This window comes from Salmo trutta, chromosome 35 (genome assembly GCF_901001165.1).
Source record: "Salmo trutta chromosome 35, fSalTru1.1, whole genome shotgun sequence".
NCBI lineage: Eukaryota > Metazoa > Chordata > Actinopteri > Salmoniformes > Salmonidae > Salmo > Salmo trutta.
Genome location: NC_042991.1, coordinates 41,748,027 through 41,773,977, shown reverse-complemented (window position 1 = coordinate 41,773,977; position 25,951 = coordinate 41,748,027). Strand labels below are relative to the sequence as shown.

General features: G+C 42.1%; 1 protein-coding gene across 1 annotated transcript; it reads left to right on the top strand.

Annotated features, from left to right (window-relative positions):
- The first annotated feature begins 2,943 nt into the window (after positions 1-2,943).
- tbx18 (T-box transcription factor 18) lies at positions 2,944-25,271 on the top strand. Its single transcript, XM_029734452.1, has 8 exons — positions 2,944-3,408; positions 5,358-5,532; positions 6,310-6,411; positions 6,881-7,052; positions 10,097-10,264; positions 15,137-15,201; positions 21,004-21,095; positions 23,676-25,271. Exons 1-8 carry the CDS (start codon positions 3,168-3,170, stop codon positions 24,167-24,169), a joined length of 1,509 nt encoding a protein of 502 aa, XP_029590312.1. The 5' UTR covers positions 2,944-3,167; the 3' UTR covers positions 24,170-25,271.
- The last annotated feature ends 680 nt before the right edge of the window (positions 25,272-25,951 follow it).

The window sequence follows — 25,951 nt, the reverse complement described above, 5'->3', positions numbered from 1 at the left end:
TTTAGTGAGTCCTCCAGATCAGAGGCAGTGGGGATGACGAGGGATGTTCTCTGTTTAGTGAGTCCTCCAGATCAGAGGCAGTAGGGATGACCAGGGATGTTCTCTGTTTAGTGAGTCCACCAGATCAGAGGCAGTAGGGAGGACCGGGGATGTTCTCTGTTTAGTGAGTCCTCCAGATCAGAGGCAATAGGGATGACCAGGGATGTTCTCTGTTTAGTGAGTCCTCCAGATCAGAGGCAGTAGGGATGACCAGGGATGTTCTCTGTTTAGTGAGTCCACCAGATCAGAGGCAGTAGGGATGACCAGGGATCTTCTCTGTTTAGTGAGTCCTCCAGATCAGAGGCAGTAGGGATGACCAGGGATGTTCTCTGTTTAGTGAATCCTCCAGATCAGAGGCAGTAGGGATAACCAGGGATGTTCTCTGTTTAGTGAGTCTTCCAGATCAGAGGCAGTAGGGATGACCAGGGATGTTCTCTGTTTAGTGAGTCCTCCAGATCAGAGGCAGTGGAGATGACCAGGGATGTTCTCCGTTTAGTGAGTCCTCCAGATCAGAGGCAGTAGGGATGACCAGGGATGTTCTCTGTTTAGTGAGTCCTCCAGATAGGAGGCAGTAGGGATGCCCAGGGATGTTCTCTGTTTAGTGAGGCCTCCAGATCAGAGGCAGTAGGGATGACCAGGGATGTTCTCTGTTTAGTGAGTCCTCCAGATCAGAGGCAGTAGGGATGACCAGGGATGTTCTCTGTTTAGTGAGTCCTCCAGATCAGAGGCAGTAGGGATGACCAGGGATGTTCTCTGTTTAGTGAGTCCTCCAGATCAGAGGCAGTAGGGATCACCAGGGATGTTCTCTGTTTAGTGAGTCCACCAGATCAGAGGCAGTAGGGAGGACCAGGGATGTTCTCTGTTTAGTGAGTCCTCCAGATCAGAGGCAGTAGGGATGACCAGGGATGTTCTCTGTTTAGTGAGTCCTCCAGATCAGAGACAGTAGGGATGACCAGGGATGTTCTCTGTTTAGTGAGTCCACCAGATCAGAGGCAGTAGGGATGACCAGGGATCTTCTCTGTTTAGTGAGTCCTCCAGATCAGAGGCAGTAGGGATGACCAGGGATGTTCTCTGTTTAGTGAATCCTCCAGATCAGAGGCAGTAGGGATAACCAGGGATGTTCTCTGTTTAGTGAGTTCTCCAGATCAGAGGCAGTAGGGATGACCAGGGATGTTCTCTGTTTAGTGAGTCCTCCAGATCAGAGGCAGTAGAGATGACCAGGGATGTTCTCTGTTTAGTGAGGCCTCCAGATCAGAGGCAGTAGGGATGACCAGGGATGTTCTCTGTTTAGTGAGTCCTCCAGATCAGAGGCAGTAGGGATGACCAGGGATGTTCTCTGTTTAGTGAGTCCTCCAGATCAGAGGCAGTAGGGATGACCAGGGATGTTCTCTGTTTAGTGAGTCCTCCAGATCAGAGGCAGTAGGGATGACCAGGGATGTTCTCTGTTTAGTGAGTCCTCCAGATCAGAGGCAGTAGAGATGACCAGGGATGTTCTCTGTTTAGTGAGTCCTCCAGATCAGAGGCAGTAGGGATGACCAGGGATGTTCTCTGTTTAGTGAGTCCTCCAGATCAGAGGCAGTAGGGATGACCAGGGATGTTCTCTGTTTAGTGAGTCCTCCAGATCAGAGGCAGTAGAGATGACCAGGGATGTTCTCTGTTTAGTGAGTCCTCCAGATCAGAGGCAGTAGGGATGGCAATGCATAATATTGATAGGTGTTTGAATTTGCAACTAGCTCTCACATTCTCACATCAGAATGAGACGTTCAACCAAATTTCCAAGTGGTTAAGGTTAAGTTTAGGCATTAACTCGGAATGGTTAAAGTAACGGTTAAGGTTTAAAACAAAATTATCAACGACAACTTTCTATCGCTGGATTTGAACTTACAACCTTTGGAATCAGATGCTGGCGACCATCCGCCATCCCCGGTCTACAAGGCCTAGGTATGGGAGTAAAAATTACATATTTTCTTAAGAATATGGGGAAGTAAAAGTAAACGTTGTCAAAAATATAAATACCTCAAAAAACGACCCTAAGTATTACATCACAGATTGTTGTTTTAGCGACCTTGTACCCAAGCACATTGACTCGGTACCACAGTACATGTACTGTACAACCTCATTATTGTTATTTTATTGTGTTACAAATGTTTTATTTTGGTAATTGTCTTACTTTTTAAAGGTAGACTCAGCGATATGATGTATATGCAGAAAGTAAATAGTACAGTGGTCCAATTGGCTAACATGCTGTAACACTGGGACGTTCTGCTAGCGGCAGCATCATTTCGCTGAGTCTAACTCCGCAGTGTTGGGAAAGGGGCTCGTAAGGCAGCATTTCATGGTAAAGTTCTACACCTGTTGTATGTGACAATTTGTCAATTTCATTTGGTTTCTCTCTAGAAAAGGGATATTAAGGTGCAATAATACTGGCCGTTGGTTGTTGTGTCTATCTGTCTAGCTCAGGGGGAGCTCCCTTGTGGGGGTGTAACGGGCAAACATGCGGAGCATGTTGGGCGGTGGTGTGAGAATAGGCGCTCTGCACCGGGCCATGATTCATTCACGAGCCCCCTTCACCATTTAACACGGGACAGCTCGAGGAGGTGGGACTTAGGTGAGATCAGGGGCTCAATTGGACGGGAGGCAGAATAATTGACAGCTGACAGCCCAGCCCTACAGCAGCCCTCAGATTATTTACACTTTCTAAAACTGGGGCCACTGCGGTCCGCATGCGCTCAGCTCACACACATCAGAAGGTCTATTTCACTAGCAGCTAAACGTCTCATAGCTGCGTCCAGTTGGAGAGAGAGAGAGAGAGAGAGAGAGAGAGAGAGAGAGAGAGAGAGAGAGAGAGAGAGAGAGAGAGAGAGAGAGACAGAGAGAGGGAGAGAGAGAGAGAGAGAGAGAGAGAGAGAGAGAGAGAGAGAGTGTGTGTGTGTATTTGGTCACTAGGACGGTATGTGCGGTGCCCCAAAGGCAGTCCTGAACGGGCGGTAGCTCAAGGAGAGAGAGGAGCGTCCGCTATTACGGTGGAGGCCCTTGGGGTGAACTTTTCACTTCATTTCACTTCTGTTTAGAGTGACTTTTTCCTTCTTTCCTTTCCTGCGTCTCTCCCTGGTCGGACGGTTGGTGGAATGGCAGAGAAGCGACGCTCCCCGTGCACTCTGAGCGTCAAGGCGCACGCGTTCTCGGTGGAAGCTCTGATCGGGTCGGAGAAGAGACCGAAGCTCGGGGAGGACGACACTAGAGTGTGCTTTCTCGAGGAGGTCACGGAGGTGTTGGAGCTGCCCAGTAACGGAGGGGAGAGAGAGGAGAGGGCGTGCAACCGCGCCAGCGACCGGGGCAGTGAGATAGAGTGCGTTAGTGACGGCTCGCGTAAGTAAAGACTGTTACCGTGGAGTGGTGACACCGAAGACGACTTAAAATACATTCACCACCACTCCCTAGAAAAACGCACACCAAACTAAACATTTAATAATTACATATTATGAGGCTACAACTATTCCAACAGCTACTCATACTCAGGCGAAACTGCTGTAGGCCTATCCTGTAACTGGACCGATAAATCTAATCGAGTTTTTCCTTGTTGACCTGTTTTTTATTGCTCGTTGTTGTTGTTGTGGGTGGTGGTTGTTTATTACTGCATAGCCTCAACAATAAGACAATGATTGTATGAACCGAATAATTGACATGAAGTAAATTACTACTAGAATGAAATACAATAATGACCTGCAATAACCATGTAGGCTGTAGAAATATCCTACTAATAATAACAACAGTAAATATAAATACTGTTAGAAATGTAGTCTAAACTTGAACATAATTACAGACTATTTACAGAACCAAATGCACAGAGTAAGGGCCTAAAATATTTATCTGGGTTCAGAAACACAGAGCATTTGAAACATGTATTAAAATGTACCTGATTTAAACATTAATGACGGGCTGATATATTTTGCCCCTGTAGAGATATTATTTAATATCCGGTTATTGGTCGAGTAAATAGAACGGCTGTGCGCGTCGTGACTAATCAGCCGCTTTACGAGTCTTGTTACAATCATAAACACGCCAATTAGCTATTACCGGCAGGAAGATGGCCTCGGATGAGGGCCGTTATATGAACGGGGTTTTAGACTCGCGTTAAAAAACACAGAAACACAACAAACTGTTCTATTGTAAATTAATAAAAAATATGATCAAGACTATTCCGTATCAGCCTAGTTGTGTCCGTCAGAAAAGTGTTTTCTCTTCAGTGCGGTTAAGCCTGGGGGTTGCACTGTGCTGCCTGTGATTCTATAGTCCTTATATATTACTTATTATTATTATATATTACTGTATTGTACATGAATATAATATGTATTTCTATTTAACCTTTATTTATCCAGGAAGTCCCATTGTCATATCTCTTTTAACAGGCAGGGAGACCTGTCCATGACACAGACGTTATAATAGCCTATTCATAGAATTTACTAAAATATAATCTAACTTCATTGTCAATTAAAGGATGGTAATTTGTCTTTGGCCTCACCGCGATAATAGATGGTAACACAACAGGAGAGATAATATGGTCATAAAATAATATATGACCGTAGCGCTATAGTTTATTACATTTAGCCTGTCTGGTTGTGGGCTGACCAATACAGAACATATATTGTTGTATTGGCTGCGGCCTGAACACCCATTTTGACAGCAACACAAATGGTCCAGTCTAGTCTAGTCTAGTCAGGTCTGGTCCAGTCTAGTCAGGTCTGGTCCAGTCTAGTCAGGTCTGGTCCAGTCTAGTCAGGTCTGGTCCAGTCTAGTCAGGTCTGGTCCAATCTAGTCAGGTCTGGTCCAGTCTAGTCAGGTCTGGTCCAGTCCAGTCTAGTCAGGTCTGGTCCAGTCTGGTCAGGTCTGGTCCAGTCTAGTCAGGTCTGGTCCAGTCCAGTCCAGTCTAGTCAGGTCTGGTCCAGTCCAGTCCAGTCTAGTCTAGTCAGGTCTGGTCCGGTCTGGTCCGGTCTAGTCAGGTCTGGTCTGGTCTGGTCTGGTCCGGTCCAGTCTAGTCAGGTCTGGAGCGGCCCGTTTGGCGACGAACAGAGAGCCATGATTATAATAACTGATGGGGAAATGAAAAACACACACACACACACACACACACACACACACACACACACACACACACACACACACACACACACACACACACACACACACACACACACACACACACACACACACACAACGACGACTATACTTTAGGCCTATTGCAGTCACTACTAGCCCATACTAGGACATTATAACAAGATTTGTGTTGCTGGTGTCTGACCGGGACTGTCTCTCCGTAGTGGAGAGCTGTGACGTGCTGTTGGAAAGCCCCGACCCGGAGGCCCAAGCCCAGCGCGCGCCACCGGTAACAGTAACGGTTCCCGGAGAGGAGATGCGCGTGGACTTGCAGGGCTCCGACCTGTGGAAACGGTTTCACGAGATCGGTACAGAGATGATAATCACGAAGGCGGGCAGGTGAGAGAAACGACACGGTAACGACACGGTAACACAGAGGCTAAAGAAACAGTCCGTGAAGAAGAGGACAACAAGCCTTTGTCTTGAACTCTAAACAATGTGTAGATATTTTACATGCGCTTTCTGCTGTGACGGAAAAAGATTATTATTTTTAATTTAAAACATGTTTTAAATTAACCGGTCCTTCAATGTTGCAGTTATGACGCAAGGATTATTAAGTGTCTTAACAGAAATTTAAAGCAGATTTACCGTCTAATCACAATTTGTTTGATTTAACCGGATTGATCAGAAACAAAACGAAATAGTTTAATAAAAAGGGAAATACTGTGAATTTTAATGAAAAGTTTACGCAAAATTACAGAAAACAACCTTTGACTAAATATAATAAAAATAATAATAATAATAACAATAATAATGTTTTATTGTAATGTTATAAGGTAGTATTGTAGTGTTGTTTAAATAATCATGTAGCTAATTCTGTCGTAGCCTATAGGTCTACCTTTCATCCATGATTTGTATTTTCTCCTAGTCCTAGGGCCTAGGCCAACCATAATCATATATTAGGCTAAAGTGCTGATATTTATATCAATGTGTGAGAAATGTATATTTCATGGCACGAGAAAACAAATCATCTGAACAACTGTAAAAACGACCAAATGACTATCGTTGCATCTCTTTATACAGCCAGTGTAGGGTAGCTAATCCAAATATTTATTAAACTACATATTCTATGTATTAATGTGACTCAATTGAATGTTTTCTGTCCTCCCGATGCAGGCGGATGTTCCCCGCTATGCGCGTGAAGATCTCCGGTCTGGACCCTCACCAGCAGTACTACATTACAATGGACATCATCCCCGTGGACAACAAACGATACAGGTTAGGAATAAAACACCAAAATAACTATTATATAGGCCTAAACTATTAATCTAATACAGGCATAACAACCCCGTGGACAACAAATGATACGCCGCTACAGGTCAGGTATTATCCGGTGGGAAATGCCTTTCTGATTACCGACACTAGTGCAGGTATTTCTGCTAACGTTTACATATATAGATTAACTGTGCTAGGCTAGACAGGCGTTTTGCTTTCTTTGATATTATAGCATAAAAAAACCTTGAGAGGTTTATTATTAAAGTTGTAAAAGTTTGTGTCGGTGAACTGGGAACAAAGCGGAACAAATGGCGGTCGGGAACCGCGTCAGTCCGCGATGGTTGTGTCCTTGTGCGGTTTGGACAGGAAACCTCCCAGTCCTGACGGTCCAATAACAAATGCTCCAATAACATGAACACAAAACACAGTGTTGATGTTATTTCTCTCTTTCTCTCTGTGTGTGTGTGTGCAGGTACGTGTACCACAGCTCCAAGTGGATGGTCGCGGGAAATGCGGACTCCCCGGTCCCGCCGCGTGTGTACATCCACCCGGACTCTCCGGCTTCCGGTGAAACGTGGATGCGTCAGGTGATCAGCTTCGACAAACTCAAACTGACCAATAACGAGCTGGATGACCAGGGACATGTAAGTTACCTATTTATTATACATGTTTATATGTGCAACACGTAACATTATGAGGACTGTATTATTACTTGGACTAAATCTACTTCATTTGGTGTATGGATGATGGATATATTGACTGATTGATGGATATATTGACTGATTGATGGATATATTGACTGATTGATGGATATATTGACTGATTGATGGATATATTGACTGATTGATGGATATATTGACTGATTGATGATATATTGACTGATTGATGGATATATTGACTGATTGATGGATATATTGACTGATTGATGGATATATTGACTGATTGATGGATATATTGACTGATTGATGGATATATTGACTGATTGATGGATATATTGACTGATTGATGATATATTGACTGATTGATGGATATATTGACTGATTGATGGATATATTGACTAATTGATGGATATATTGACTAATTGATGGATATATTGACTGATTGATGATATATTGACTGATTGATGGATATATTGACTGATTGATGGGATATATTGACTGATTGATGATATATTGACTGATTGATGATATATTGACTGATTGATGGATATATTGACTGATTGATGGATATATTGACCGATTGATGATATATTGACTGATTGATGGATATATTGACTGATTGATGGATATATTGACCGATTGATGATATATTGACTGATTGATGGATATATTGACTGATTGATGGATATATTGACTGATTGATGGGATATATTGACTAATTGATGCATATATTGACTGATTGATGGGATATATTGACTGATTGATGGATATATTGACTGATTGATGGATATATTGACTAATTGATGGATATATTGACTGATTGATGGGATATATTGACTGATTGATGCATATATTGACTGATTGATGGATATATTGACTAATTGATGGATATATTGACTGATTGATGGGATATATTGACTGATTGATGGATATATTGACTGATTGATGGATATATTGACTGATTGATGATATATTGACTGATTGATGGATATATTGACTGATTGATGGATATATTGACTAATTGATGGATATATTGACTAATTGATGGATATATTGACTGATTGATGATATATTGACTGATTGATGGATATATTGACTGATTGATGGGATATATTGACTGATTGATGATATATTGACTGATTGATGATATATTGACTGATTGATGGATATATTGACTGATTGATGGATATATTGACTAATTGATGGATATATTGACTGATTGATGGGATATATTGACTGATTGATGCATATATTGACTGATTGATGGATATATTGACTAATTGATGGATATATTGACTGATTGATGGGATATATTGACTGATTGATGAATATATTGACTGATTGATGGATATATTGACTGATTGATGGATATATTGACTGATTGATGGATATATTGACTGATTGATGATATATTGACTGATTGATGGATATATTGACTGATTGATGGATATATTGACCGATTGATGGATATATTGACTGATTGATGGATATATTGACCGATTGATGGATATATTGACTGATTGATGGATATATTGACTGATTGATGGATATATTGACTAATTGATGCATATATTGACTGATTGATGGGATATATTGACTGATTGATGGATATATTGACTAATTGATGCATATATTGACTGATTGATGGGATATATTGACTGATTGATGATATATTGACTGATTGATGGATATATTGACTGATTGATGGATATATTGACTGATTGATGGATATATTGACTGATTGATGAATATATTGACTGATTGATGGATATATTGACTGATTGATGGATATATTGACTAATTGATGCATATATTGACTGATTGATGGGATATATTGACTGATTGATGATATATTGACTGATTGATGGATATATTGACTGATTGATGGATATATTGACTGATTGATGGATATATTGACTGATTGATGAATATATTGACTGATTGATGGATATATTGACTGATTGATGGATATATTGACTGATTGATGGATATATTGACTGATTGATGATATATTGACTGATTGATGGATATATTGACTGATTGATGGATATATTGACTGATTGATGGGATATATTGACTGATTGATGATATATTGACTGATTGATGGGATATATTGACTGATTTATGATATATTGACTGATTGATGGATATATTGACCGATTGATGGATATATTGAATGATTGATTGGTTTATGAGCTACTGGTAAATGTTGATCAGAATGCTATTTGTATGAAGTGACTTTAAACTGGAAAAACTTGAGGAAAGGGGATTTCAAAATAATTAATCTGAAATTGTGCTTGAAGTTTAATATTTTATAAAATGTTTACTTTTTGATAGACAGTAGATGTTGTGTTTGATAAAAGGACAGAAATTGTAAATATTCTGAATGAAAGGATCACGTTTATTGAGGTCATATCTTGGTTGTTATCAGAGGAAATAGATATTTTATATATATTATATATAACATTCTCCCCAGAAGTTTAGTTTAATTCATTGGAGTATTTTAAAAATCATTGTCAACAGTGTAAACAGACTGAAACCCTCAGGCTGGACTAAACTGGGTTTGGCCGTTCAAGAGGAACTGTTTGTGTGTGTGTGTTTCTGTGTGTTTGTGTGTGTGTTTGTGTGTGTGTGTTTCTGTGTGCTTGTGTGTGTGTTTCTGTGTGTGTACATGCATGCCTACGTGGGTCTGTATGTGCAAGTATGCGTCTGTGCGGTATAATAATGCCCTAACCATGCTGTGTGTGTGTGTGTGTGTGTGTGTGTGTGTGTGCTGTGTGTGTGTGCTGTGTCTGTGTGTGTGTGTGTGTGCTGTGTGTGTGTGTGTGCTGTGTGTGTGTGTGCTGTGTGTGTGTGTGTGTGTGTGCTGTGTGTGTGTGTGTGTGTGCTGTGTGTGTGTGTGTGCTGTGTGTGTGTGTGTGTGCTGTGTGTGTGTGTGCTGTGTGTGTGTGTGTGCTGTGTGTGTGTGCTGTGTCTGTGTGTGTGTGTGTGTGCTGTGTGTGTGTGTGTGTGTGTGTGTGTGTGTTTAGATCATCCTCCACTCCATGCATAAGTACCAGCCGCGTGTGCACGTGATTCATAAGGAGCGCGGCGAGGATCTGTCTCCTGTTAGAGCCGTTCCCCAGGGAGACGGAACCAGAACTCTCAGCTTCCCAGAGACTGTCTTCACCACCGTCACCGCATACCAGAACCAACAGGTAACCTTCATATAACGTTTAAACAACATTCACACAGCCATACCAGAACCAACAGGTAACCTTCACACAACATTCACACAGCCATACCAGAACCAACAGTTAACCTTCACACAACATTCACATAGCCATACCAGAACCAACAGGTAACGTTCATATAACCTTTACACAACATTCACACAGCCATACCAGAACCAACAGGTAACCTTCACACAACATTCACACAGCCATACCAGAACCAACAGGTAACGTTCATATAACCTTTACACAACAATCACACAGCCATACCAGAACCAACAGGTAACCTTTACACAACATTCACACAGCCATACCAGAACCAACAGGTAACGTTCATATAACCTTTACACAACATTCACACAGCCATACCAGAACCAACAGGTAACCTTCACACAACATTCACAAAGCCTCTGAAGTCTAAACAACCCTTAGGTCCAATGCAGTCATTTTGACCTCAATATCAAATCATTTCTGGGTAACATGGTACCACACTGTGATTGTTTCAAATTAAAATGCTCAAAATATACAAAATAGCGTCCTAGAAAAGAGCAATTTCTCAAGCGTGGATTTAGCTAGGACTGTCTGGGAGTGGTTTAAATGGGGAGGGGAAACGTAACATGAGCTGTTATTGGCAGAGAGGTTTGGAACTCTTTTTCTTATTGGTCTAATAACTCCTTTACCGCATGGTGATGTCACTACGGAAGGTCAAAACTCCCTCCCACCAAAACAGGAGGACATTTCAGGGGGTCTTTTCGAACAGCTCTTACGCTAAAAGGGATTATCGTAATTTTCACAATTTCACAGTATTATTCCAACCTCATAGTGTGAAAATATATATACAGAACACAAATATAAACGTAACATGTAAAGTGTTGGTCCCATGATTCATGAGCTGAAAAAAAAGATCACAGACATTTTCCATACTCACAAAAAGCTTATTTCTCCCAAATTTTGTGCAGAAATTTTAAATCCCTGTTAGAGATAATTTCTCCTTTGCCAAGATAATCTATCCACCTGACACGTATGGTACATCAAGAAGCTGATTTAAACAGCATGATCATTACACAGGTGCACCTTGTGCTGCGGACAATAAAAGGCCACAGATGTCTCAAGTTTTGGTGGAGCGTGCAATTGGCATGCTGACTGCAGGATTATCCACCAGAGCTGTTGCCAGATAATTGAATATTAATTTCTCTACCATAAGCCACCCCCAACTGTGTTTGAAGAAATGTGGTAGTACGTCTAGCCAGCCTCACAACCTCGGACCACGTGTAACCATGCCACCCTAGGGCCTCCACGTCCAGCGTCTTCACCTCTGGGATAGTCTGAGACGATCCACCCGGACAGCTGATGAAAATGTGGGATTGTGGGATTGCACAACTGAAGTATATCTGCACAAACTGTCAGAAATTGTCTCAGGGAAGCTCATCAGCGTGCTCGTCATCCTCACCAGGGTCTTGACCTGATTGCAGTTTTTGACTGCTGGGAAACATCGTGTTTTTGACTGCACTGGGAAACATCATGTTTTTGACTGCTGGGAAACATCGTGTTTTTGACTGCACTGGGAAACATCGTGTTTTTGACTGCACTGGGAAACATCGTGTTTTTGACTGCACTGGGAAACATCGTGTTTTTGACTGCACTGGGAAACATCGTGTTTTTGACTGCTGGGAAACATCGTGTTTTTGACTGCACTGGGAAACATCGTGTTTTTGACTGCACTGGGAAACATAGTGTTTTTGACTGCACTGGGAAACATCGTGTTTTTGACTGCTGGGAAACATCGTGTTTTTGACTGCACTGGGAAACATCGTGTTTTTGACTGCACTGGGAAACATAGTGTTTTTGACTGCACTGGGAAACATCGTGTTTTTGACTGCACTGGGAAACATCGTGTTTTGACTGCACTGGGAAACATCATGTTTTGACTGCACTGGGAAACATCGTGTTTTTGACTGCACTGTGCCTTTAAGACAGCCGTACACTAACTTCTATACCACCGTCACCTCACTGTCTACCAGAACCAACAGTTAACCTCCATATAATGTTTTAACAATATTCACGTAACATTCACACAACATTTAGATAATATTCAGACAACCACTACCCTCTACACTGTCATCACCCACCAGAACCAGCAGGTAACATTCACACAACATTCAGACTACCATAATAGAATGAACAAACAACCATAACCTAACCTTCGGTCATCATACAGCTCAGAAAACACAGCAAAGGGAGTGGCATGGGATCAGGCTTTGACTGTCGAAAGTACAAGAGAAACATTACTGTTAAAAATCCCCCTTGGTGGTCAGAGAGAGGGACAGAGAGAGAGAGAGAGAGAGAGAGAGACAGAGAGAGAAAGATGAAGAGAAAGAGAGAGAGAGAGAGAGAGAAAGAGAGAGAGAGAGAGAAAGATGAAGAGAGAGAGAGAGAGAGAGAGAGAGAGAGAAAGATGAAGAGAAAGAGAGAGAGAGAGACAGAGAGAGAAATGTAAAACACAGAAGACTTTGACAATGTAAACATATGTTTCCCATGCCAATAAAGCCCCTTTGAATTGAATTCAGAGAAGGAGAGAGAGGGCAAGAGAGTTCTAAGGTTCTAAGGGGCAGTGTGGAACAAGGCTGATGGAGCTCACAGTGTGGACATTTTGGTCTCTACTGGTCTCTTTTGGTCTCTACTGGTCTCTGCTGGTCTCTACTGGCCTCTACTGATCTCTACTGGTCTCTAATGGTCTCGACTGATCTCTAATGGTCTCTAATGGTCTCTACTGGTCTCTTTTGATCTCTACTGGTCTATAATGGGCTTTACTGGTCTCTTTTGATCTCTACTGGTCTATAATGGTCTCTACTGGTCTCTTTTGATCTCTACTGGTCTCTAATGGGCTCTACTGGTCTCTTTTGATCTCTACTAGTCTCTAATGGTCTCTACTGGTCTCTTTTGATCTCTACTGGTCTATAGGGCTTTACTGGTCTCTTTTGATCTCTACTGGTCTCTAATGGGCTCTACTGGTCTCTTTTGATCTCTACTGGTCTATAATGGGCTCTACTGGTCTCTTTTGATCTCTACTAGTCTCTAATGGTCTCTACTGGTCTCTTTTGATCTCTACTGGTCTATAGGGCTTTACTGGTCTCTTTTGATCTCTACTGGTCTCTAATGGGCTCTACTGGTCTCTTTTGATCTCTACTGGTCTATAATGGGCTCTACTGGTCTCTTTTGATCTCTACTAGTCTCTAATGGTCTCTACTGGTCTCTTTTGATCTCTACTGGTCTATAGGGCTTTACTGGTCTCTTTTGATCTCTACTGGGCTCTAATGGGCTCTAATGGGCTCTACTGGTCTCTTTTGATCTCTACTGGTCTCTACTGATCTCTACCGGTTTCTACGGTCCTCTACTGGTCTCTAAAGTTCTTTACTGGTCTCTTCTGATCTTTCCTGGTCTCTTTTGGTGTACTGGGCTCTACTGGACTCTCTGGTTGCTACTGGTCTCTACTGGTCTCTACCGATCTCTACAGATCTCTACTGGTTTCTACTGGCCTCTACTGGCCTCTACTGGCCTCTACTGGACTCTCTGGTTGCTACTGGTCTCTACTGGTCTCTACTGATCTCTACAGATCTCTACTGGTTTCTACTGGCCTCTACTGTCCTCTACTGGGCTCTACTGGCCTCTACTGGCCTCTACTGAACTCTACTGGCCTCTACTGGCCTCTACTGAACTCTACTGGACTCTACTGGTCTCTACTGGTCTCTACTGGACTCTACTGGACTCTACTGGACTCTACTGGCCTCTACTGGCCTCTACTGGCCTTTACTGGGCTCTACTGAGTCTACTGGTCTCTACTGTCCTCTACTGGTCTCTACTGGTCTCTACTGTCCTCTACTGGCCTCTTCTGCTCTCTTCTGGTCTTTACTGGTCTCTTTTGGTCTACTGGGCTCTACTGAACTCTCTGGTCGCTACTGGTCTCTACTGATCTCTACTGTCTCTATTGGACTCTACTGTCTCTACTGGTCTCTACTGATCTCTACTGTCTCTACTGGTCTCTACTGTCTCTACTGATCTCTGCTGTCCTCTATTGGTCTCTACTGATCTCTACTGATTTCTACTGTCTCTACTGAGCTCTACTGTCCTCTACTGGTCTCTACTGGTCTCTACTGTCCTCTACTCGTCTCTACTGGACTCTACTGGCCTCAACTGATCTCTACTGTCTCTACTGGTCTCTACCGATCTCTACTGTCCTCTACTGGCCTCTACCGATCTCTACTGTCCTCTACTGTCTCTACTGTCCTCTACTGGTCTCTACTTATCTCCACATTTTGGCATGAATGTTGTTCTGGAGGCAGCTCTGCAAAGCCACAGCCACAAAGTCATACAATCTGATTTTATAACTAACCCTATCCTGTAATGTAATGCATAATCCTTAAATGAAGACTAAAAAGCCTCCATATACAATTTAATAAAATCATCAAGGCTAACACGACAAAGCTCTAAAACGTATTTCCTTATATTCAGGACAATGGCAGTGTGACACACACACACACACACACACACACACACACACACACACACACACACACACACACACACACACACACACACACACACACACACACACACACACACACACACACCATAACGTTATGGCTAATCACTGTTATTGACGCTCTTGTTGATGTGAAACAGTAATAATGTTTGTGTTTACTCTATATACAAACTGGAGATAGATGTAAAGGTCCTTCCCAGAACCAATCCTCTTTGTAACTGATGTTTGAGGGAATCTGACATTATGCTAATATGGTTGTGTTGCTTGTGTTGTTGTTGATGGTCTGATGTTGTGGTTGTTGTTGTTGTTGTCTTCAGATCACCAGGTTGAAGATTGACAGGAACCCATTTGCTAAAGGCTTCAGAGACTCAGGCAGAAACCGGTGAGTTCCTCTACACATTACTGGATAGTTACAGAGACAGAGCCTGGGTTGTGTGTATTTACATAACCAGTCAAAAGTTTGTTACTCATTCCAGGGTTCTTCTTCTTTCTTTCCTTTTTTACTGTTTTCTACATTGTAAACAAATCAGAATAGATTTTATATTTGAGATTCTTCAAAGTAGCCACCCTTTGCCTTGAGGACAGCTTTGCACACTCTTGGCATTTTCTCAACCAGCTTCATGAGGTAGTCACCTGGAATGCATTTCAATTAACAGGTGTGCCTTGTTAATTTGTGAAATTTCTTTCTTTCTTAATGCATTTGAGCCAATCAGTTGTGTTGTGACAAGGTAGGGTTGGTATACAGAAGATAGCCCTATTTGGTAAAAGACCAAGTCCATATTATGGCAAGAACAGCTCAAATAAGCAAAGAGAAACGACAGTCCATCATTACTTTAAGACATGAAGGTCAGTCAATGCAGAACATTTCAAGAACTTTGAAAGTTTCTTCAAATGCAGTTGCAAGAAACATCAAGCGCTATGATGAAACTGGCTCTCATGAGGACCACCACAGGAAAGGAAGACCCAGAGTTACATCTGCTGCATAGGATAAGTTAATTTGAGTTACCAGCCTCAGAAATTGCAGCTCAAATAAATGCTTCACAGAGTTCAACTGTTCAGAGGAGACTGCGTGAATCAGGTCTTCATGGTTGAATTGCTGTAAAGAAACCACTACTAAAGGACACCAATAATTAGAAGAGACTTGCTTGGGGCAAGAATTACGAGCAATGGACATTAGACCGGTATAAATATTTCCTTTGGTCTGGTGAATCCAAATTTGAGATATTTCGTTCCAACCGCCGTGAAGCTTGGAGGAGGAGGTGTGATGGTGTGGGGGTGCTTTGCTGGTGACACTGTCAGTGATTTATTTAGAATTCAAGCCACACAAGCAGCATGGCTACCACAGCATTCTGCAGCGATATGCCATCCCATCTGCTTTGCGCTTAGTGGGACTATCATTTGTTTTTCAACAGGACAATGACCCAACACACCTCCAAGCTGTGTAAGGGCTATTTGACCAAGAGGGAGAGTGATGGAGTGCTGCATCAGATGACCTGGCCTCCACAATCAACCGACCTCAACCCAATTGAGATGGTTTGAGATGGGTAGGACCGCAGAGTGAAGGAAAAGCAGCCAACAAGTGCTCAGCATATGTTGGAAATCCTTCAAGACTGTTGGAAAAGCATTCTAGGTGAAGCTAGTTGAAAGGATGCCAATAGTGTGCAAAGCTGTCATCAAGGCAAAGGGTGGCTACTTTGAAGAATCTAAAATCTAAAATATGTTTAGATTTGTTTAACACTTCTTTGGTTTCTACATCGTTCCATGTGTGTTATTTCATAGTTTTGATGTCTTCACTATTATTCTACAACGTAGACCATTCAGACCATTCCTCCATACAGAACACCTTGGGAGGGATCTTAGACCAGTCCTCCATACAGAACACATTAGGAGGGATCTTAGACCATTCCTCCATACAGACTCCTTCCAGATCCTTCATATCCTTTGTCTGTGCTTAAGGACTGACCTTTTCAATTCAAACCACAGGTTTTTAATGGGTTTCAAGTCCGGAGACTGAGATGGCCTCTGCAAAATGTTGATTTTGTGGCCAATTAAGTTTCCTTATGGATTTTGATGTCTGCTTGGGGTTGCTGTCTTGCAGGAAGATCCACTTGCGTCCAAGTTTCAGCCTCCTGGCAGAGGAAACCAGGTTTTTGGTTAAAATCTAATGTTACTGGTAAAGATTCTTGAAGCCATTGACCTTAACAAGGGCCCCGGGACCAGTGAAAGCAGAAGAAAAGCTGCATAACATGACAGGTCCACATTTTACAGTAGGTATTGGGTTATTTTATGCTCATGCCTTCTCATTTCGATGCCAAACCCACCACTGGTCTATTTTCGTGTCATCTGACCAAAGCACCGGTTCCAATCCAAGTGCCAATGCCGTTTAGCAAACTACAGGCGTTTACATTTGTTGGATGACATGAAAATAGAGTTACTTTGCCACGCACACCAGTCGTGGGTTTTGGCATCGCAAAGTGAACGCATGAGCAGAAAAGAACCCCATACCCACTGTAGAATATGGTGGTGGATGTTTCATGTAATGCGGCCATTTCATGTAATGCGGCCATTTTGCTTCCACTGGTCCAGGGGCCTTTCATAATTTCAACGGCACCAATAACTTTACCTAGTGACAGGACATTTTAAACAAAAACCTGGTTTTCTCTAACAGTAGGCTTTCAATGTATTTTCTATCAGGTTTTTAGACATTCAGAGACGTTCAGAGAGAGAGAGATGTTTTTTAAATCCATAATAATAATTGCCCCCCCCCAAAAAATCTAACATATGCAAATATGTTTGAGTGTTTTTTTAATTTATAGGAATATTTAATTTGAAATGAGTGTCAAAATAATATGACGAGCGAGGGGGGGCGCCACCTTCCGTAGGTGTCGTGACAGATACTGTATATATTCCACGGTTAATGGCTGTTCTTACGCACAACGCATCGCGGAGTGCCTGGATACAGCCCTTAGCCGTGGTATATTGGTATATATACCACAAACCCCTAATGTGCCTTATTGCTATTATAAACTGCTTACTTACGTAATTAGATTAGTAAAAATAAATGTTTTGTCAGCCAATCAGCATTCGGGGCCTGAAACACCCAGTTTATAATACTAGATGTACACTACATAGCCAAAAGTATGTGGATAACCCTTCAAATGAGTGGATTCGTCTATTTCAGCCACACCCATTGCTGACAGGTGTATAAAATTGAGCACACAGCAATGCAATCTCCATAGACAAACATTGGCAGTAGAATGGCCTTACTGAAGAGCTCCGTGGGACCGTCATAGGATGCCACCTTTCCAACAAGTCAGTTCGTCAAATTTCTGCCCTGCTAGAGCTGCCCCAGTCAACTGTAAGCACTGTTTTTGTGAAGTGGAAACGTCTAGGAGCAACAACGGCTCAGCTGTGAAGTGGTAGGCCACATCAGCTCACCAAATGGGGCCGCCGAGTACTGAAGCGCATAGAGCGTAAAATTCTGTCCTCGATTGCAACACTCACTACCGAGTTCCAAACTGCCTCTGGAAGCAACGTCAGCACAATAACTGTTTGTCGGGAGCTTCATGAAATGGGTTTCCATGGCTGAGGAGCCTCACACAAGCCTAAGTTCACCATATGCAATGCCAAGCGTCGTCTGGAGTGGTGTAAAGCTCACCGCCATTGGATTCTGGAGCAGTGGAAACGTGTTCTCTGGAGTGATGAATCCCGCTTCACCATCTGGTAGTCTAATGGATGAATCTGGTTTTGGCGGATGCCAGGAGAATACTACCTGCCCGAAGTTTGGAGGAGGAGGAATAATGGTCTGGGGCTGTTTTTCATGGTTCGGGCCCCTTAGTTCCAGTGAAGGGAAATCTTAACGCTACAGCATACAATGACATTCTAGACGATTCTGTGCTTCCAAATCTGTAGCAAAAGTTTAGTGAAGACCCTTTCCTGTTTCAGCATGACAATGCCCCCGTGTACAAAGCCAGGACCATACAGAAATGTTTTTTTCAAGATCAGTGTGGAAGAACTTGACTGATCTGCATAGAGCCCTGACCTCAACCCTATCGAACACATTTGGGATGAATTTGAACACCGACTGCAAGCCAGCATCAGTGCCCGACCTCACTAATGCTCTTGTAGCTGAATGGAAGCAAGTCCCCGCAGCAATGTTTCAACATCTAGTGGAAAGCCTTCCCAGAAGAGTGGAGGCTGTTATAGCAGTAAAGGGGGGACCAACTCCATATTAATGACTTCCCTGAAGAGTGGAGGCTGTTATAGCAGCAAAGGGGGACCAACTCCATATTAATGCCTTCCCAGAAGAGTGGAGGCTGTTATAGCAGCAAAGGGGGGGACCAACTCCATATTAATGACCATGATTTTGGAATGAGATGTTCCACGAGCAGGTGTCCACATACTTTTGGTCATGTAGTGTATCTGTGTGTGTGTGTGTGTGTGTGTGTGTGTGTGTGTGTGTGTATCTGTGTGTGTGTGTGTGTGTGTGTGTGTGTGTGTGTGTGTGTGTGTGTGTGTGTGTATCTGTGTGTGTGTGTGTGTGTGTGTGTGTGTATCTGTGTGTGTGTGTGTGTGTGTGTGTATCTGTGTGTGTGTGTGTGTGTGTGTGTGTGTGTGTGTATCTCTATGTGTGTATGTGTGTGTGTGTGTGTGTGTGTGTGTGTGTGTGTGTGTGTGTGTGTGTGTGTGTGTGTGTGTGTGTGTGTGTAGTAATATAACCTTGTGTTTGTGTGTGTATAATATATACTGAACTAAAATATAAACGCACCATGTAAAGTGTTGGTCCCATGTTTCATGAGCTGAAATAAAAGATTCTAGAAATGTTCCATACTCACAAAAAGCTTATTTCTAATTTTGTGCACAAATTTTACATCCCTGTTAGAGAGCATTTCTCATTTGCCAAAATAATTCATCCACTTGACAGATAATCCACCCAATTGACAGATAATCCACCCAATTGACAGATAATCCATCCACCTGACAGGTGTGGCATATTATATACAGTATATAACTGTATGTATAATATACAGTATATAACTGTGTGTATAATATACAGTATATAACTGTGTGTATAATATACAGTATATAACTGTGTGTATAATATACAGTATATAAGTGTGTGTATAATATACAGTATAACTGTGTGTATAATATACAGTATATAACTGTGTGTATAATATACAGTATATAACTGTGTGTATAATATACAGTATATAACTGTGTGTATAATATACAGTCTGTAACTGTGTGTATAATATACAGTATATAACTGTGTGTATAATATACAGTATATAACTGTGTGTATAATATACAGTATATAACTGTGTGTATAATATACAGTCTGTAACTGTGTGTATAATATACAGTATATAACTGTGTGTATAATATACAGCATAACTGTGTGTATAATATACAGTATAACTGTATATATAATATACAGTCTGTAACTGTGTGTATAATATACAGTATATAACTGTGTGTATAATATACAGTCTGTAACTGTGTGTATAATATACAGTATATAACTGTATGTATAATATACAGTATATAACTGTGTGTATAATATACAGTATATAACTGTGTGTATAATATACAGTCTGTAACTGTGTGTATAATATACAGTATATAACTGTGTGTATAATATACAGTATATAACTGTGTGTATAATATACAGTCTGTAACTGTGTGTATAATATACAGTATATAACTGTGTGTATAATATACAGTCTGTACCTGTGTGTATAATATACAGTATATAACTGTGTGTATAATATACAGTATATAACTGTGTGTATAATATACAGTATATAACTGTGTGTATAATATACAGTCTGTAACTGTGTGTATAATATACAGTATATAACTGTGTGTATAATATACAGTATATAACTGTGTGTATAATATACAGTCTGTAACTGTGTGTATAATATACAGTATATAACTGTGTGTATAATATACAGTCTGTACCTGTGTGTATAATATACAGTATATAACTGTGTGTATAATATACAGTCTGTAACTGTGTGTATAATAAACAGTCTGTACCTGTGTGTATAATATATAGTATAACTGTGTGTATAATATACAGTCTGTACCTGTGTGTATAATATACAGTATATAACTGTGTGTATAATATACAGTATATAACTGTGTGTATAATATACAGTATAACTGTGTGTTACAGGATGGGTCTGGAGGCTCTCGTAGAATCCTATGCTTTCTGGCGTCCGTCTCTAAGATCCCTGACATTTGAAGACATCTCTGGAATTAAGCAAGGTAAATCATCACTTCTTAAAAGCTCCATTGAAACAAGAATCCTCCAAATTAACTTCAACAAAATATTAACAAATTACTGTTGTACTGGTCTATTGTTGTCTTACTGATTTACTGGTCTGACTGTTGTACTGGTCTTACTGTTGTCTTACTGTTGTACTGGTCTTATTGTTGTCTTACTGTTGTCTTACTGATGTACTGGTCTTACTGTTGTACTGGTCTTACTGTTGTCTTACTGATGTACTGGTCTTACTGTTGTACTGGTCTTACTGTTGTCTTACTGTTGTACTGGTCTTATTGTTGTCTTACTGTTGTCTTACTGATGTACTGGTCTTACTGTTGTACTGGTCTTACTGTTGTCTTACTGATGTACTGGTCTTACTGTTGTACTGGTCTTATTGTTGTCTTACTGTTGTCTTACTGATGTACTGGTCTTACTGTTGTACTGGTCTTACTGTTGTCTTACTGTTGTCTTACTGATGTACTGGTCTTACTGATGTACTGGTCTTACTGTTGTACTGGTCTGACTGTTGTACTGGTCTTACTGTTGTACTGGTCTAACTGTTATACTGGTCTAACTGTTGTACTGGTCTTACTGTTGTCTTACTGATGTACTGGTCTAACTGTTGTACTGGTATTATTGTTGTCTTACTGTTGTACTGGTCTAGCTGTTGTACTGGTCTTACTGTTGTACTGGTCTAACTGTTGTACTGGTCTTACTGTTGTACTGGTCTGACTGTTGTACTGGTCTATTGTTGTCTTATTGTTGTACTGGTCTGACTGTTGTACTGGTCTTACTGTTGTACTGGTCTTACTGTTGTACTGGTATTACTGTTGTACTGGTCTTACTGTTGTACTGGTCTGACTGTTGTACTGGTCTTACTGTTGTACTGGTCTTACTGTTGTACTGGTCTGACTGTTGTACTGGTCTAACTGTTGTACTGGTCTTACTGATATACTGGTCTCACTGTTGTACTGGTCTGACTGTTGTACTGGTCTTACTGTTGTACTGGTCTGACTGTTGTACTGGTCTTACTGATGTACTGGTCTCACTGTTGTCTCACTGTTGTACTGGTCTGACTGTTGTACTGGTCTTACTGTTGTACTGGTATTACTTTTGTACTGGTCTCACTGTTGTACTGGTCTTACTGTTGTACTGGTCTCACTGTTGTACTGGTCTGACTGTTGTACTGGTCTGACTGTTGTACTGGTCTTACTGTTGTCTTACTGTTGTACTGGTCTTACTGTTGTACTGGTCTTACTGTTGTCTCACTGTTGTACTGGTCTGACTGTTGTACTGGTCTGACTGTTGTACTGGTCTTACTGTTGTCTCACTGTTGTACTGGTCTGACTGTTGTACTGGTATTACTGTTGTACTGGTCTTACTGTTGTACTGGTCTTACTGTTGTACTGGTCTCACTGTTGTACTGGTCTGACTGTTGTACTGGTCTTACTGTTGTCTTACTGTTGTACTGGTCTTACTGTTGTACTGGTCTTACTGTTGTCTCACTGTTGTACTGGTCTGACTGTTGTACTGGTCTGACTGTTGTACTGGTCTTACTGTTGTGCTGGTCTCACTGTTGTACTGGTCTGACTGTTGTACTGGTCTTACTGTTGTCTTACTGTTGTACTGGTCTTACTGTTGTACTGGTCTCACTGTTGTACTGGTCTTACTGTTGTACTGGTCATACTGTTGTCTTACAGTTGTACTGGTCTTACTGTTGTACTGGTGTTACTGTTGTCTTACTGTTGTACTGGTCTTACTGTTGTACTGGTCTTACTGTTGTCTCACTGTTGTACTGGTCTTACTGTTGTACTGGTCATACTGTTGTGTTACTGTTGTACTGGTCTTGCTGTTGTACTGGTCTTACTGTTGTCTTACTGTTGTACTGGTCTTACTGTTGTACTGGTCTCACTGTTGTACTGGTCTCACTGTTGTACTGGTCTTACTGTTGTCTTACTGTTGTACTGGTCTTACTGTTGTACTGGTCTCACTGTTGTACTGGTCTCACTGTTGTACTGGTCTCACTGTTGTACTGGTCTTATTGTTGTACTGGTCTCACTGTTGTACTGGTCTCACTGTTGTACTGGTCTTATTGTTGTACTGGTCTTATTGTTGTACTGGTCTTACTGTTGTCTTACTGTTGTACTGGTCTATTGTTGTACTGGTCTCACTGTTGTACTGGTCTTATTGTTGTACTGGTCTTACTGTTGTCTTACTGTTGTACTGGTCTCACTGTTGTACTGGTCTCACTGTTGTACTGGTCTTATTGTTGTACTGGTCTGACTTTTGTACTGGTCTGACTGTTGTACTGGTCTTACTGTTGTACTGGTCTTACTGTTGTACTGGTCTGACTGTTGTACTGGTCTGACCGTTGTACTGGTCTAACTGTTGTACTGGTCTAACTGTTGTCTTACTGTTGTACTGGTCTCACTGATTATGACTGTGATATGTGGTCCTTGTTTCTTCCTTAGTTGACTAGAAGTTGGTCTGGATTAGAGTGTCTGTTAAATGAATAAAAGGTTGATGTAAAATGTAACTGTTTAGTTTTTTGATGTTACTGTGTGTCTGTCACTCTGCAGGAGCCCCGGGGCCCCATGGAGGTGTTGGATCGCCTCACCTGCTCTCCTCCTCTCCTTGCTCCTCCCCCTTCCAGGTGTGGCCTCTCTCTCCCCCGGACTACACCTGCACCCGGCCGACACACACACCCCTACATCGCTACAGTAACCTCCCCGAGCCCTTCCCCTCTCCTACGTCGCGAGGACCGTCAGCCTATGACAGCGAAGGATTCTGCTCTATGTCCCTCCCTCCCTCTCAGATTGGCTATCTACAAAACCCCGCCCACCAGGGTTACGGAAGTCTCCGCCTCCACTCCCCCCCTTACGGTCTCTACGGTTACGCCTTCCCCCCCTCCCCCCGCCTCGTTGCCAGCCCAGACAAGATGGCGGCTGCTTCTGCCGCTGCAGCCAATCAGAACCCTTTTCTCGGCTCCTCACCCAGCGGAACCCTGGCGGACAGTCTGGGCATGCTCAGTGGAGGCCAGCAGGCAAACTTCCTGTTTGACTCTCGGACTTAGGGAATGACTGGCAGCCAGTCAGGGGGAGGGGCTTCACAGGTCGCTACCCACATGGGCTGAGAAATACTCCGACCCTGACCCCCAGGGTTGCTATCGCACATAGCTGCTGCTCCTCCGGGTAGGGGATGGGTTTGGAACTCTGGAATAAATCACCAGCCAATGAGGATTGATGAGACATCTCACAGACCTATGGGGAGACAGAGAGAGATGGAGAGATGGAGAGAGAGAGAGAGGAAACAGAGCGAGACAGCTTTAGTGACGTTTGTGTGAGCGCTAAGAAAGATAAAGAGAGAGAACAACTCCGCTGACTAACGGGATATTGTTGTTGTTGTTGTTATTATTAAAGGACTAAATAAACAGAAGCTTCTGAGAGACTGAAACAGCTGCGTTGGAGAGGATCTGGGGGTCTGGTTCAAGTCTGGAGTCCCGAGAGAATAAACGCACCCGACCGACCAACAAGCCGCGGGGGCTGGAGATTCAACATCTAGAAGAATCTGGATATAAACACTACGAGCACTTCAGCACCTGTGGTCTCCTATTCAGCCTCTCTGAACAGTTATAACCTCACACAGCTCCTAGGAACAGAGTTGGCACAGTGAGAGGCATACTGAGATATATGAAAGGTGTTATAAAGGATGTATGACTGTATTCCCATGCCAAAGATACAGTTTCAGTCAATCTGCAATGTCTCCCTATTCCTTATGTAGTGCACTTCTCCTGGCTGGAAACCTATAAAACTGCCCTATGAAGCTCTGGCCTAAAGTAGTGCACTATATAGGGAATAGGGCTTACGTCACACGTTGTGTTTGTGTGGCATGTTTTAACTATTTGACTTAAATGTGTTATAACTGCTTATAACCTTTATACATAACGAACTGTGTTAATGGTGGTTCATGTGACCTAACGCACTTACTGCCGACACACACACACACACACACACACACACACACACACACACACACACACACACACACACACACACACACACACACACACGTACTGCCAACACACAGTGTTCTTCCTGGCCTCTGGCACTATGACGGACAATCAGCTTCATGAGCCAAAAAAAACAATAAAAAGTATAATACTGTTACACAGAGAAGCTGTTTCACACAGATCCTTTAATATATATCAAGCATCAAGTGTGTGTGTGTGTGTGTGTGTGTGTGTGTGTGTGTGTGTGTGTGTGTGTGTGTGTGTGTGTGTGTGTGTGAAAGAGAAAGATGTGTGTGTGTGTGTGTGTGTTTGGATCAATGATCAAGCTCTTACAGAACCTCAGAATCAGAAGTCCAAACCCTTGTAAAAAGAACATTTCAAAGGTTAAAGGTTAAGGTTTAAGACGGCTTAAAACAAAAAAAAACAACAAAATGAAAAACAAGTGTCTGTCTGCTGAACAAACCGACCCCAAACCCAAGCAGCCTGAACTATACTGAACTAAAATATAAACACTGAACAAACCGACCCCTAACCCAAGCAGCCTGAACTATACTGAACTAAAATTTAAACACAACATGCAACAATTTAAAAATGTTATTCAGTTAATTTATGGAAATCAGTCAATTGAAATAAATTCATTAGGCCCTTATCTATGGATTTCACAACTGGGCAGGAGCGTAGCCATGGATGGACCTGGGAGGGCATAGGAGCCGGGCCCACCCACTGGGGAGCCAGGCTCAGCCAATCAGATGTAGTTTTTCCCACAAAAGGGCTTCATTAAATAGAGAAATACTCAGTTTCATCAGCTGTCCGGGTGGTTTGTCTCAGAAGAACCCGCAGGTGAAG